We start from the raw sequence: 14313 nt of genomic DNA, 5'->3' as shown, positions 1-14313 counted from the left end.
ATCTGCTTGAATGGAAGAGGAGAGAGTCAGAGGACACAATTTGTCGCAGGCAGACACCCTGACCGCTGGGACTGGGGGCAGATGAGAACCTCGGGTGACACATGCTGCCTGCTGGCTATGCGTCCCCTCCCCCAGGTTTACGTGTGGCACGCGGGTCAGGAGTGCGCAGGGCTGGTGGAGCAGCACAGCTGGGCAGAGGACCAGGTGACCGTCTGGCTGCTGGACCAGAAGTTACAGATCTGCTGCAAAGCGGAGGAAGTGTGGCTGGCAGAGCTGCAGGGCCCCGTCCCCCAGGTGGCAGCCCTGGAGCACGGAGCCCAGGCCCTGGCCTACAGGCCTGTCTCCAGGAACATCGACGTCCCAAAGAGGTTTGTGTGGGGGCAGCGGCCTGGGCTTCGAAAGCCGCGTGAGTGGGGAGGCATGAGGGTGTGGGCTGCCTCGGGATGGGCAAGGAGTGGGGGGTCCTAGGGGTCCAGCTGCCAAGATATTGACCAGTGAGCATCCGTTTCCTCCCTGTAACTCTCTTATGGGCCACACATCTTTGGTTCAGTGAAAGGCTATTTTTTTTTTTCCACCTTCACGCTTACATTAAAATCAATTCAGGGACAGGGAAGAAATGGCTTAGATCAGGAGTCACCAGACTTTTCTGAATGGGCCAGATAGTAAATAATTTAAGCCTTGTGGGCCAAATAGTCTCTGTGGCAGCTACTCAGCTCTGCTGTGGTAGGGTCAGGACAGCATATCAGAGATGATACGGAAACACACGGGCATGGGTGCACTCTAGTAAAACCTTACTGACAGGCCAGGCATGGTGGTCATGACTGTAATCCCAGCACTTGGGGAGACCAAGGGAGGATCTCTTGAGGCTAGGAGTTCAAGAACAGCCTGGGCAGCATAGACCCCAAGACCCTGCCTCTACAAAGAAATTAAAAAATAGCTGGGAATGGTGGCACGTACCTGTAATCCTAGCAACTTGGGAGGCTGAGGTGGGAGGATCGCTTGAGCCTGGGAGTTTCAGGCTGCAGTGAGCTGTGCTCATGCTATTGCACTCCAGCCTGGGTGACAGAGTAAGACCCTGTCTATGCACCTAGACCCCCACGCTCCTTCCCCATCACAGGGCAGCCCGCACTCTAACAGCGTGTCATTGTTCTTGGGGGAGGGTAGGAAGAGATTGGTTAGTGTCATTGCTCCCTCTTACATTTAATCCTGAGACAGGGAAAGGAGGTGATTTTTGTGCTTTTGCATTCCAGTGGGTGCCTCTTGTCCCCATCACATGAAAATAACCAGTGGGGTCTCTCGTTCTGTGGGGACCGTGCACCTGCCGTCCCAGCAAGTAACCTTTCCCTCTCCCCTGTTTGAACCCAGGAAGTCAGATGCAGTGGAAATGGACGAGATGATGGCGGCCATGGTGCTGACGTCCCTGTCCTGCAGCCCCGTCGTGCAGAGTCCTCCTGGGGCCGAGGTCACCTTCTCTGGTGAGCAAGCCGGGCCTAACTGGGTTCTGGGTGTGGCAGAGGCCTGTCACTGCCATCTTCAGCGTTGAGCAGCTAATTGCCAAAGTCACCAGCCTGGCAAGAGGATTTCCGAGGCTCTTCTCACTGGCACCGCAGACTGGCCGTGTGCCATTGAGTTAGATGCTTCCGTTCTTTCTCCTCAGTTGCATCATCTGGGAGAAGCTTCCAGGTGCATTGTGAAGATGATTGAGCACGGGACTGAGCCACAGTGGCCACTTGAGTAAGTTCTTCTACGGGAGTAAGTGAGTGTGGCACGTCGGTGGGGGCCTGAATGAGGCCAACAGAGGACTATTTAGTTCACAAAGGGGGATGTGGACTAAATCGTCCTCTAGCGGCCTCAGAAAATTCACGCACCCAGTTCCAAGTGCCTAATTCAGCCTTGTCAAATCAGTGTGGGCCTACAGGACAAGGACCTGAAATAAATGAGCAGAAGTCTAAAATAAATCTAATTGCTTACTAAAAACCAGGAGTATGACTTCAAGGCAAATTTATATGGTAAAACACAATTCTTATAATTGCCACCCCCTTATCAGTAGTATGAGGGGAGGAAGGGTTGCTGGGCATTAGTAGTTTGACAAGGCTGGTAGTGAACTTGAAGTGTTTTTTGGAACTTCGTTATAGGGCTGGCCTACCTTACTCCCAGGGAAGAACTTTTTCATTGGTGAGACCTAACTGAATTACAAGCCACTTAAAAATGTGTAGGAAAATATGGAGTTAGCTCTAAGCACGTACCAGGAGGCCTTTGCAAGTATCCCTCGTAAGTAATCTCCCTAGGTAGAAAGCAGGTACAGAGAGGAGAGAGAAAGCAAGCTTACTTATCTGACGTTTCAAAAGCCTGTTGTCAGGGATACTCAGTTGCTAGAGGAAGTCGTTGTGCTATGAGGACACCTAGCTACGAAGCCTGGTATTGCATCCCTGCTCTATTAGCACAGGCAAAGTGGGGCGGAGGAAAGGAGTGCTTTTTAAGTTCTCAGGAAATTTTATGGGTTTAGGAGATCCAAGAGGTTGGGTCAACAGGGGGAAGAGCCACGAATGTGTCCTAAAGGGAAAGGAAGTTATTGACTACAGTCCCCAGCGGGAATGTATGTACATGTGTGTATGTATGATAACATGTATATACATGTGCACACCAACATATATACATTTCACTGATAATATGCCACAATCCTGACATCTTGTTTCCCTTTTTGAAAAAAATGTTCATCGTCTAAGATTTTTTTTGTGACAACATATTTCTGATTTTATAGTTGAAGTCAGTGGAAAAATGAGGCTTCCTTGGCAGTTAATTACCTTGAAGTGTTCTGCAAAGTGATGACATGCAAGAACCAAAACCTTACTCTAATCATGGATATTCTCTGCACAAGAGCCACCGACTCTCTTTGGTCTCTGTATTGTTAGGACGGCTCTGTGTGTGTGTGTGTGTGTGCGTGTTTGTGGAGAACAGAGGGGTTATAAATATTTCTTAAAAGCTCACTTGTAAGCTCTCTGTGCTGTGCGTTTGCAGAGGAGTGCTTTGTTTTCATGGTACAGAATATGAATTTATTGTCTTTGTCCTAGAAAACACTTATGATCAAAGCTGGAGTAAGTCAATAACTTATAAATTAACATAACTTTTTGTTTTATGTTTTGCTTCTTTTGTGTGCCAAACTCTGCCATACAGATTTTATGTGTTCAGGCCATTTGTAGTCATCTTTTGGAGAGGGCTGCTGCGTTTGTAGGGTTTGCTGGCTGGTTGACCTAACCTTTGTCCCCAGAGTCCTGATCGTCCTGGATGTAGTGATGTATGATTCCGCTCCCTGCCCTTCTCTCCCCGATGGGGTTCCTGGGTAGAGATGCCTGGCCCTTTGCCCTGTTGGCCTGTTGCATGATTCTTGAGCTCTGCCTTGAATGTCCACCCTGTTTTGAGCTCATGTGTAGATGTAGTAACACCTTGGTTCCCAGAAAGGGAAAGGGGTAGCTTTGAGACTTGGCAGTGATATTTGGGGAGGGAAGAATTCTTCCTCCATCCCATTGTGTTTGGGCAGGCTTTCCCGAGAGTGTGATATTTAAGAGGCACCTGGATTGGAAACCTGGGAAGCCGGGAGCCTGTGCAGGCGTCCAGGGTAGCATAGAAGCAGCAGGGATTTATGAGCAGGAGGAGGGAAGGGCAGTAGGATTGTATCCTGGCCGCAAGGTATGTGGAAGTGGATTGTGGCACCCAGGGTTAGGAGCCTGTGTGGAATACCCATGTTAGAGCTGGGGCTTGGGGCCTTTGAGGACATGTATTTTTTTTTCTTCTGTCACTTGGTATTTCGATGTGTCAGAATTTCAGATTCTCCTTTACTGTAAGTTAATCTGGATTTATGGCCTGGGAATGAAAGAGTCTGGGTTGGGCCTGAGCAGCCTGCAGATGTGCAATTTAAAAACCGAAGAGTCCACTACTCAGCCATTAAACAGAATGAAATAATGTCTTTTGCAGCAACTTGGACGGAACTGGAGGCCATTTTCCTAAGAGAAGTAACCCAGGAACAAAAAACCAAATATCGCGTGTTCTCCCTTAGAAGTGGGAGCTAAGCAGTGGGTATGCACCATCACACAGAGTGACATGAGGGATGCTGGAGCAGGTTGAAAAATTACCTATTGGGTACAATGTACACTGTTCAGGTGATGGGTCTGTTAAAAGCCTAGACTTCCCCACCATGCAGTTCATACATGTAACAGACCCATTTGTACCCCCTAAATCTATTAAAATAAAACAAAACAAATCCCCTGAAGATTCTACATTCCTGTCTGCTCCCTTCTTCCCGGTCAGATGCACTCATGGAGCAGGGCAGGTGTGTCAGGGCTGTGCCAGGTGTGAGAGCCTCCTGTCCCCTTGGGGTTGTTGGAACTGCTCTCAGAGCTGTCTTTCCTCCTGCGAACGTGTTACTTCTGGATGAAGCAGGATGCACCGCGGCTGTAAGAGCTGAGTGGTTTCTTTCCCCTCTGGGTTTCCACGGACTGGCCTGGGTTTGCGTGATCGAAGGTGTTTTTCAAGAAAGCTGGTCAGGAAGCGCTTTAAGTTGGCTTTTCCATCCCACTCAGCCACAGGGAAACTGCGGGTACCTGACACCCTGCAGGTGCCTGTTGTCACCCCGGCTCTGCCCCGCCCCCTCTTTTATTTAACATATAAAGTGAGACATGAATTTTAATTAGGTCACTTGTCTGCGAATCCTAACAAAACATCTATTGTTCAGTGATGACCAGCGTGGCGGGAGCGCCCACCAGGGCAGAGCAGTAGGAATCGAGGCGGCGACCGGCCCTGCTCCCCGGCTTCTCCTTGTGGTTACCGACTCTCGCAAGGGAGAGGTTTTGGTTCTTTCCTGTTTTGGCCCGGGGACATGCCCGCGAGTACCTTTCCCGTCTTCTCTCTGCCTGGCCAGCTTCCCGCGCAGCCTGCGACCCGTGGAAGGAGAGCGGCGACGTGTCAGACAGCGGCAGCAGCACCACCAGCGGGCACTGGAGCGGGAGCAGCGGCATCTCCACCCCCTCGCCCCCCCACCCCCAGGCCAGCCCCAAGTATCTGGGGGACGCCTTTGGTTCTCCTCAAACTGATCATGGCTTTGAGACCGATCCTGACCCTTTCCTGTTGGATGAACCAGCTCCGAGAAAAAGAAAGGTACACGACCTCGGTGTGGGCGTGAGCCGGCTGGGCTGGGGGCTGGCCGGCCATGCAGGGGAGGGGGCCCCACGGGCCCCATTTCGGTTTTCGTTTGCTGCTTGTTACCTGCTGAAGTGCCTAGGAGCCGCCTCCTCCTCTTTCTTGGCAGTTTCTTTCCTTTTTAACCTCCCCCCGACCCCTGCCCTCTCCCGCACTCCTGCAGAGGCCTGTGCGCGAGAGGCTCCTGATGGGGTCTCAGCCACGGCCCCCAGCTCTTGGCCACTGGGACCATCTCTTGGGTCAGGGCTTTCTGGCTCCTGGTTGTCAGTTTCTCTGGCCCCAGAGAACCCCTTCCCCGGAGGCTATGGTAGGGTTGGGCAGAGGGCAGGAGCCAGCTCAAGTCCCCACGGGGTAAGGCTGAGTGACAAAGAGGGGGACGTGTCCCCCTTACCCAGTCTTGCCTCCCCCTAGAACTCCGTGAAGGTGATGTACAAGTGCCTGTGGCCAAACTGTGGCAAGGTTCTGCGTTCCATCGTGGGCATCAAGCGACACGTCAAAGGCCTCCACCTGGGGTAGGTGTGGAGCCCGGGGCCTCTGGCCTCGGGTGCCTTCAGGTGTTCCTCCCCCTGCTAACTCCCCACGACCCCCGGCCCAGAATGCTGCCGAGGAAACGGTGCGCTGAGGACACCACCTCGTGCCTGTCCTGGTCCCCGTCGGAAAGACGTCCTGGCAAGCGTCGGTGCTGTTGGCGGGAAGGGAACTCGTCCCTCTTGTGGATGTGTCGTCTTGCTTCACTGTAGAAAGCAAGATGTTTTAGTTCTGGGCAGAAACAGGGTCATTTGGTTCCATCCCTGCTGAGATCCTGTTGCCAAGGTGTGCAGTGGCCGAGCACCGCGCCTGCCTCCCCGCCGCAGCCGTTCTCCGTCGGGCCTGGCGCCAGCACCTGGTTCTAGGGAGCCCATGCTCAGCCACTCGTGCCGGGACTGACTCACAGCCCTGGGGAGGGAGCGTGACTGCCGGCAGGTGGGGCCCAGAGAGGGCTTGTGGTGGCACTTGGAGCCGCATACCTCCTGCCAGAGGAGAGGTTGGCACATGTCCTGGGAGAGCACAGACCTTAGGCGCCAGGAAAAACAATTCCTGTTGACGTGCAGCCGGTAATCCCTGCGACGTGCATCAGCAGTGGGGCTCCTGGGTGTTCCCCGGGCTCCTTCTCTGACTTTCTGGGTGGCTCCAAGGAGTTACTTCCCTGTCACACTGCAGTCTACCCGGATTTGACCTGGGGCAGCATGTCCCTGACGATGCCCGCGTCTCCCTCCCACGCAGGGACACCGTGGACTCTGACCAGTTCAAGCGGGAGGAGGACTTCTACTACACAGAGGTGCAGATGAAGGAGGAGTCTGCTGCTGCTGCTGCCGCGGGCACCCCTGCCCCGCGGACTCCCTCCGCTGAGCTGGCCCCCGCCCCCAGCGTGACCGGCCTGCCCCTTGCCGCTCTTCCACCTCCGCCCAAAGCCCAGCCCTCCGGCCCAGAACACCCCGGCCTGGAGTCTTCTCTGCCCTCGGGTGCCCTCAGCAAGTCAGCTCCAGGGTCCTTCTGGCACATTCAGGCTGACCATGCGTACCAGGTACGGGCTAGGGGCTCTCTGGGGCTGAGCCTCCTATCTGACTTGTCACCGGCCAGCCTGACCACAGGTCATTGGCCACCCTGATTGAGGGCCGAGCCTTTTGGCCAAATTGCTAATCTCTTACTTCTGCAAAGAAGGAAGAGGAAACTGATTTCACACTCAGTAAAGGTGGGAATTCCCAGAGCTCTACATCGGTAGCGGTTACTAGAAATCCAGCTGGCTCCCTAAGTACCCGGGCTGGTGGATTTGGCCTGGGGAACTGTTACACCGCAGGTTACGAGAGCGGGTGGAGTAGTGTAGTTGGGCTTCCAGGAGCAGCTCGCTAGGTCCTAGAATGGTGTTGCATTAACAAGCGATCCAGCGCCCAGGTTTGTGTACCTACTATGTGTCAAGCATTGGGCTAAGTGAGCTTTTCAGATAGACTCAGACATAGTCCCCGCCCTTGGGGAGTGCATGGTTTAGCTGGAGAGAGAAGTGAGTATGTAAATGTGGTTAATTATAGTAAATAATCAAAGTACCATTTACTGGAGGCATGAGAAGGTGTTGTGGGTACGGGAGGGACGAGAAGGTGTTGTGGGTACGGGAGGGACGAGAAGGTGTTGTGGGTACAGGAGGGACGGAGCTGTTATCCCTGTGTGGTTGGGACAGTTGTCACAGAGTGGGTGACATTTAGGGTGGTTTTCACTGCACATGGCAGGTACTCAGTGAACGTACAGCTTGCTGTGTGCCAGTTTTTCTTAAGATCTTTTTGTGCCTGCAGCTTGGTTTTATCAGACTCTGGGACAGTTTGCAGGCTAGTAATTAAAAGTGCCTTTGATAAGAAAGCCTTTGCAAAACGAGCCAGTTCTCCTTACCAGGAGTGGCGGCCTAGCTATGTCACGTTTGGCGGGCTTCCGGCTCTGGCAGACCCTGTCGGGCTAGACAGGGTGGCTGGTGTTTTCTCAAGTAGACCTGAGCCTGGCTGTCCACGAGCGTGTTGCTACTTCCCTGGTCGCCTGGCACACCACGTCTTATTCCAGCACTGCCACCCAGGCGCAGAGGGCTGTGGGACCTCTTTTGGCAGCAAGTGTAGCACGTGCTTGGCAGGTGATGGGCTGGGAAGTTAATCCTCCGCGATGATTAAGGCACGAGGCTGGCACGGAGTCCACTCTGGGAACAGGGTTCCAAAGCGAGGTGGGAGCCTTGCAGCAAGGAGACGACTTCAACGAGATGGATACTCTGATGTTGCTCTTGGGAAGACCCATGGGGTGTGTCCAGGCATTTCCTGGTCATCTCACTTATGCAGAGATGTGCCTCTTGCCGCATGACTCGAGGTGGCAGGGCCCGTGGCAGGCTCTGGCGCCCCCTGAGCTGGAACGCAGGCTGACGCGCTCTCGTCTCCGCAGGCTCTGCCCTCCTTCCAGATCCCCGTCTCGCCGCACATCTACACCAGTGTCAGCTGGGCTCCCGCCCCCTCCACCGCCTGCTCCCTCTCTCCGGTGAGTGTGCCCGTCCCTGTGCCCCGCAGCTCTCCGACTCGGGGGGCCTGGCAGGAGCCCAGGGCTCTCCCACACACCAGGGCTGCAGGCCGTCTCTGCACGTGGCACAGGTCGGTGTTCCTACTGTGCCTCCAGCCCCCAGACTCCTTGAAGGTCCCTCGCTGTCGCTCCCCACTGGGCACAGCCCCTCCCAGAAGGTGGGAGCGCTGGCAGAGGAGTGCCGGCTCAGCCCCGTTTCCTGCCAGGAGCATCGCGGGCGAGGCCGGGGTCAGTGTCCCCGTCAGCCCTGAGCGTCGGTGGGTGCCTGTTAGGGTTTTACCACCGAGGGCAGAGGAAGGGAGAGAGGGTGGAGGGCTGTGGGGGCTGGGTCAGAAATCTCAAGGCTGTTGGGGACCAGGACCCCTAGGTCACTTGACCCTGAACTAAAATCACCTGGAGGTCATCGTGACCACACCCAGGGGGCTCTCGTCTTACACGTCTCCTGCAGGGAGGTGTCACGCGTCAACACCACATTGCCAGGAGATGCTGTTGAGGCAGCGCGATGCCTCCCTTTGTCTGAGTCCCTGCAGGGAACAGCCCTAACGGTGGCCAGGCCGGGTGGCTCCCATGCACTCGGCCCCTGCTGGGTTGCTCCTCACTCTCCAGCCCCGCCTGGCCTTGCTGCTGAGACCACCCCTCTGCTGGAACGTCCCCCGAGACCCAGCAGGGCCTCCTGCCCCTCTGCTCGCCGTGGGGCCGTGCAGCGAGTGTGGCCGGCTGTCCTGTAGGACGGCGCTGTCACCCTTGCCGACCGCCCTCCTGCTCACGGCCCCTCTCCCTGTGCCCAGGTCCGGAGCCGGTCACTGAGCTTCAGCGAGCCCCAGCAGCTGCCACCTGCAGTGAAATCTCACCTGATCGTCACCTCTCCACCCCGGGCCCCGAGCAGCGCCAGGTGAGAGGGCCACTGTCACGCCCTGCCTTCTGGTTCCTGACCCCCCTCGTCTCCACTGGGATGTGGACTCTGAGTCCACCCAACAGAAGTCACCAGGGCTTGTCCCCAGAGGGGAGCCCAGATGGAGGGCGCACCAGACAAGGTGGCTTTTGTACTCAGAGCCTCCGGCCCCTTCTCTGTTGGCTTCCGTGGGGAGCCACCCACCACGGCCTCTGCGTGGTCACTCAGCCTCGCACGTGGCGGCTGTCCAGGTCTAACCACCGCTGGTGACGCTGCTCTCGGTCCTCTCTTTTGGCAGGAAAGCCCGAGGGGAGGCGAAGAAGTGCCGCAAGGTGTACGGCATCGAGCACCGGGACCAGTGGTGCACGGCCTGCCGGTGGAAGAAGGCCTGCCAGCGGTTCCTGGACTGACCGGCCCGCCGGCCCTGCTCCCGCCCCCGCCCCGTCGGCAGCCAGCAGACAAAAGGTGTCACCAGCCCTCAGCAGGAACCGGAAGGATAAAGAGTGGAAATGCAGAGTTTGGGCTCTATTGGCGAAGGTGTAACGCTTAAAGCATTTTTTCCCCTTTGTGGGAACATTTTATTTTTTAAAAAAAAGAAACAGAAATATTTCCCCCCCCCAAACTAGGAGAGAGCCAGAACTGACCAAGGGTATTCAGCAGTGAACCAGAGACCAAAGAATTAACGACCCTCCCTCCCTGCGTCTCCTCTCGAGGGGATTAGTTTGTACACATCAAAAGAAGGAACAGCTCGTTCTGTTTCCTGCTGAGTTGGTGAATTCTTTGCTTTCTCAACTCTTTCCAGAAAGGACTGTGAGCAAGATGAATTTACTTTTCTTTAAAAAAAAAAAAAAAGTCTCTGGCTGGCGGGTGACTCAGAGGCAGGACTCTGGACTGGCGGGAAGGTGGCTGTCGCGTGTCTCAGGGTCCGCCGCCTCTGCCCGCCCGGGCAGCCCCCCTGGAAGTTAAAGGAAAGGCCTTTCTGGGCAGCAACTCTTTGAATCTGGGCGCCCTTAGACATTGGGCTGCATCCCAACAAATGTCGTATGGCTTCTTCTCAAAGCCCAGACTAATAGATTTTTAAAGACTATCCCCAAACAGCTGAGCCAAAAGGCTAAGAAGAATTCACTTTTTAAAATGTGGCAGTTAAACACTACCGTGATGCTTCTCCTCTTTCCTCGAGGGGTCCCAGGGGGTCTCAGTGTCTTTAGAAACTCTCTGCTCTTCCCCAGATTAACTCCCTCCTGACGTCTCTTCCCTGCGTTATGGAAACCTCTGGAACACGCTGTGTTCTGTACGGTGTATTTGGAAGCCTTCGCTGATGAAAGTTTCCTTTTATTTGGCGGCCAGGGGAGACCCCAGTAGGCTGCTGGTAGGTTCCTGTTTGTCTTCTGGCTTCAGCAGGGATTTCCCCATTTCCGTTTCCTGCCTGGAGGCAGATGGGGAAGGCCAGGGAAGAGCCCTCGAGGGAGTGAGGTTCGGGCAGAGGAAACCGCGGAGGGAGACGTGGGGTTGGATTGGCGGCTCCCGGTGGCTCTGCCCTTGGTGTTTCCTGAGGACACAGGCGTTTAGGGGGCACGGAACTGGGCTGGGTTGAGGTCAGTGAGGAATACAGGAGGGAGGCCCGGGGGAGTCCAGTGCCAGGCCAGCTGCAATGCACACGGACCGAGGGCCCAGCAGGACATGTTCCTGTCCTGGCACCTCCCCTCTCTTCCGAGCATCCCTCGGGGCCTGCTTGAACGTGACCACCGGGTGCCCAGCTGTCTTGGGCACAGGCCCTAGCCCTGCGTCCCAGATGTCGGGCTCAGGGAGTCCCACCCAGCCACCTCTCCTAGCACTGAGCGGCAGCATCCGCCCCTTGGGTTGTCATCAAGGTTGCCCTCTCAGTGAAGACACCTGGCCACCGGGGCTCCGTTGGATGCTTCACGTGGGCAGTAGACACGTGCTTTTCCACCCGAGACACACCGAGTGTTACCGAACCTGCAGACCTAACCAGCACCAGGGGCGTGATGCTCGGAAGGGTCTAGTGCCCTGGGTTGGTGGCAGAAAGGACAGACATCATCATGCCACAGGTGCTTTGGCGGTGAAGGTGTATGCTGTTATAACTTAGTAAAGAAACGTACGTGGAACTGTGTGTCTTGGTAGAGCTCAAAAGCAGACCTTGAGAACGAAGCGCTGGCCGCCGTCACGGCCCTTCCCGCCGCTCCTCACTTCGCGCTGCGTCCGTGTTCAGATCCTGTCATGAGGGGTGGGGTGTTCCTGACCCGTGGGGACCCTGCCCCCGAGGGTCTGCCGTCCCTCTTAACCAGAGCTCTTGCCGAGTCTCCCCTTTAGAAGAGCCGCGGGAGTCCCCTCCCTCAGTTTGCACCGTGCAGACGTACCTGGATGTACAGACGTCTCCGTGTGAGCGGGGCTTCCCGGGCTGCCGGCACACAGGGCGGGAAAGGAAGAAAGAAGAGGAGGGTGGAACAGTCTAGAAACTGGGTTGGTTTTGTTTTTGTTCTGGGTCTTGGGTTTTGGTGCAGCCTTCCCTGCCTGCGTTTGCTCCCTGTCCCTTTTGGTGGGGGCGGCGTCCGCTGCCTTCCCCCCGCCCGCACCGTCTCTCTTGTCGCTGTTGTGTTGGTCCTTAGCACGTGCTCTGTCCCTGGGGTCGCTCCCTTTGTTTCTTCTCGGAGGGTGGGGGTGGTTCGTGCGCTGACCCGGGGATCAGGCCTGTTTGCCTCATCTCCGGTCTCCCTCCTTCCCGCGCCCGGGCAGCAGGATCTGGTGGAAGGAAGATGCCACCGATGGGCTTCTGAAACTGACAGGACTGATTTTCAAAGCAGTTGTCTTGGGAAACTGTTCGTCCCAGTGATGTTACCTTTATCCAGAGTATTTCTCGAAGTTACCTTCAGAGCCTGTGGTGCTGTGTTCTGAACACCTTTAAGGACGCCAAGGCTGTACCCACGCTCCATTAGCACAGAGTCCAGCGAGGAATGTCTGTGGTCCAGGGAGGGCTCAGGTTGCAGAGCAAAAGGACCGTCAGGTAAAATAGCCTGGATTTAATCATGTGGCTTTAAAACTGGCTCTGAGAGCAATTCTGTAATTTCAGAGGGCGTGTCGAGCAACGGCTACGTTGCCGTATGTAGGAAGTCTATAGCGCGACTCCTCGGAGAACAGTGTGAATTTGGACGTGGAAACTCTGATTTGTTGGGAGAAGTCTGTCCTGTTACTTTCTGGTCATCCCAGGTTCTGACTTTACCAGGGGCAAAAAAAAAAAAAAAAAAAAAAAGAAGGGAGATAAATCCCATCTGTGAATTTGTCTTATTGGCGCCTTTCCCCCCAGCTGTCTTCCAAGTATTATTTTTACTGTTAAAAAATTTTTTTAAAAAATGTGAAATGTAATGTTTTTACAGCAACAATATGAAATATATTTTATAAAGAATAAAATGGTACCTTGTCTGATTTAATGTGTGCCTGTCCCTCTGCCCCTCCCCCTGCAAAGATTGTCATTGTCCTTGGTGTTAAATGACAGCGGATCACACCATAGGCGAAATAAACACATCGATCTGCGTATCGTAGCGGTAGGGAACGTTTACCAGGGGCTGGGCCAAGTGCTTACCTGAGTTACTTAAATAACCCCATGAGGGAGTTACTATAATTATTCCCATTTTACAGATGAGGAGAGTGAGGCACAGAAGTTAAATAACTTGCCCAGGTCACAGACTGGGCAGTGATGGCACTAGGATTGCAATCCAGGCAGTCACTATTTGCTGCTGCTTCTGCTGACACAGGGGAGCATATTCGTGGCCATAGTCCCTAGTCTGTTGGGAGACGAGCAAGTGACTTAGGAGAAACTAAGTGACACTCTGATGGGTTCTAACATTCCGCTCCCTGCAGACATGGATTCCGCGTGCCGGTGCCCCACGTGGCTGGCAGCCAGCCTGGGCGGGGGGGCTGCTGGCAGCAGAAGGCACAACCCCGCCCAGGGCCTGGCGTCTGCAGTTTTAGGTGCTGACCCTTAAAGAACTGTTGAGCGCAGCAGGGGTAGATTACGAGAAAACCCAGCGTAATAAACCAGGCTGGAGGAAGTTGTGGAAACGTGTTTTAAATGTTCAGAGTCTATTTAAAGTGAGAAGGGGAACGGTGTCGCCCTGATAAGAGTTCGAGGTGAGGGTGATGGGGGCCGAGCGGATCCTTTGCTAGCGGGTCTGCCTTCAGGAGGGGCGGGGGTGTGGGGACGGGCTCCGAGGAGGAGGGAAGCCTTTGGGACGATGAGGTGTCTCTGGTGACCCCCCACATTGCTGCCAGTGAGGGGGCTGCGCTCTGAGCAGATGCGGGCGCTTTGTGCTGGAATGAGTTGGCCACGCCCGGCAGTCGGTGAAGCAGTTTGTCCTCCCCCCCCCCCCCCCCCCCGTTGCCTTTCTCCTCTCCTTGGGACAGAACAGGGGACTTTTGTCTCCGTCTTCTGAGTCCCAGCCCCACCCCATCCACTGAGAAAGCCTGGGGTTGAATTAGTCCAGCGTCTGCCGAAGTGTGCGGGCCAAGTAGCTGCGTCCTGCACGTGCAGCTCATGCCCCCACCGAGACTCACCTTTGTCGCTGCCTGTGGATTGAACCCCCAACTTTCCAGCTTCCGGTTGGGTTTGGCCACCAGGAGACACCAGGCTGGAGTTTGAAAGTGAGGAGGAGAGAGAAGGCGGGATGGCTCTATTTCCCTACAGAGAGCTACAGAGCTATGGAGAGCTGCGGTTCTTGTGGGTTCCGGTAACTTCCTTGAACCTCCCAGGGCTCCCAGCTGCCCAGCAGAGCGCCTGACCATCCCTTGCGGACTTCTGTGGCCCTGCCGATTTTTGCAGGTGTTTAACTCTTTTTAGCTACCCCGTTTGGGTTCACTGTATGTTCCTTAGCACATTAAGGTGGGGGTAAAAGTGGCATCAGCAGGTTTGTCTCGGCTCCGCCCCTTGCCTTGTGTCTCAGTCCATTGGTCCCAAACCAAAAGGACCTGTGTCACCTGGAGCTTGTTAAAAAGGCAAATTTCCACCGAGTCAGAAACTGGAGGTGGGGCCCACCTGTGTGGAGCTTGTGCACATGGAGAGCTTTTGAGAACCACTGCCCTCTCCCCGGCCTGTCTGTTCCCCCCACCGGCTACACCTGGAGCGGAGGCCCCCT

General features: G+C 55.2%; 1 protein-coding gene across 7 annotated transcripts in view; it reads left to right on the top strand.

The window, feature by feature from the left end:
* ZNF395 (zinc finger protein 395) overlaps positions 1 to 12612 on the top strand; it is a 36128-nt gene extending 23516 nt beyond the window's left edge. For all 7 annotated transcript variants that reach the window (XM_045535559.1, XM_045535555.1, XM_045535558.1 and 4 more), the window contains 8 exons: positions 136 to 368; positions 1366 to 1475; positions 4916 to 5151; positions 5605 to 5705; positions 6457 to 6757; positions 8143 to 8235; positions 9063 to 9166; positions 9465 to 12612. In XM_045535559.1, the coding sequence (XP_045391515.1) occupies positions 136 to 368; positions 1366 to 1475; positions 4916 to 5151; positions 5605 to 5705; positions 6457 to 6757; positions 8143 to 8235; positions 9063 to 9166; positions 9465 to 9576 (1290 nt within the window). In that variant the 3' untranslated portion in view covers positions 9577 to 12612. The remainder of the gene's footprint in view (positions 1 to 135; positions 369 to 1365; positions 1476 to 4915; positions 5152 to 5604; positions 5706 to 6456; positions 6758 to 8142; positions 8236 to 9062; positions 9167 to 9464) is intronic.
* Positions 12613 to 14313: the final 1701 nt, after the last annotated feature.

The sequence above is a fragment of the Lemur catta genome, chromosome 22 (genome assembly GCF_020740605.2).
Source record: "Lemur catta isolate mLemCat1 chromosome 22, mLemCat1.pri, whole genome shotgun sequence".
Lineage (NCBI taxonomy): Eukaryota > Metazoa > Chordata > Mammalia > Primates > Lemuridae > Lemur > Lemur catta.
This window is presented reverse-complemented; position numbering and strand designations above follow the sequence as displayed.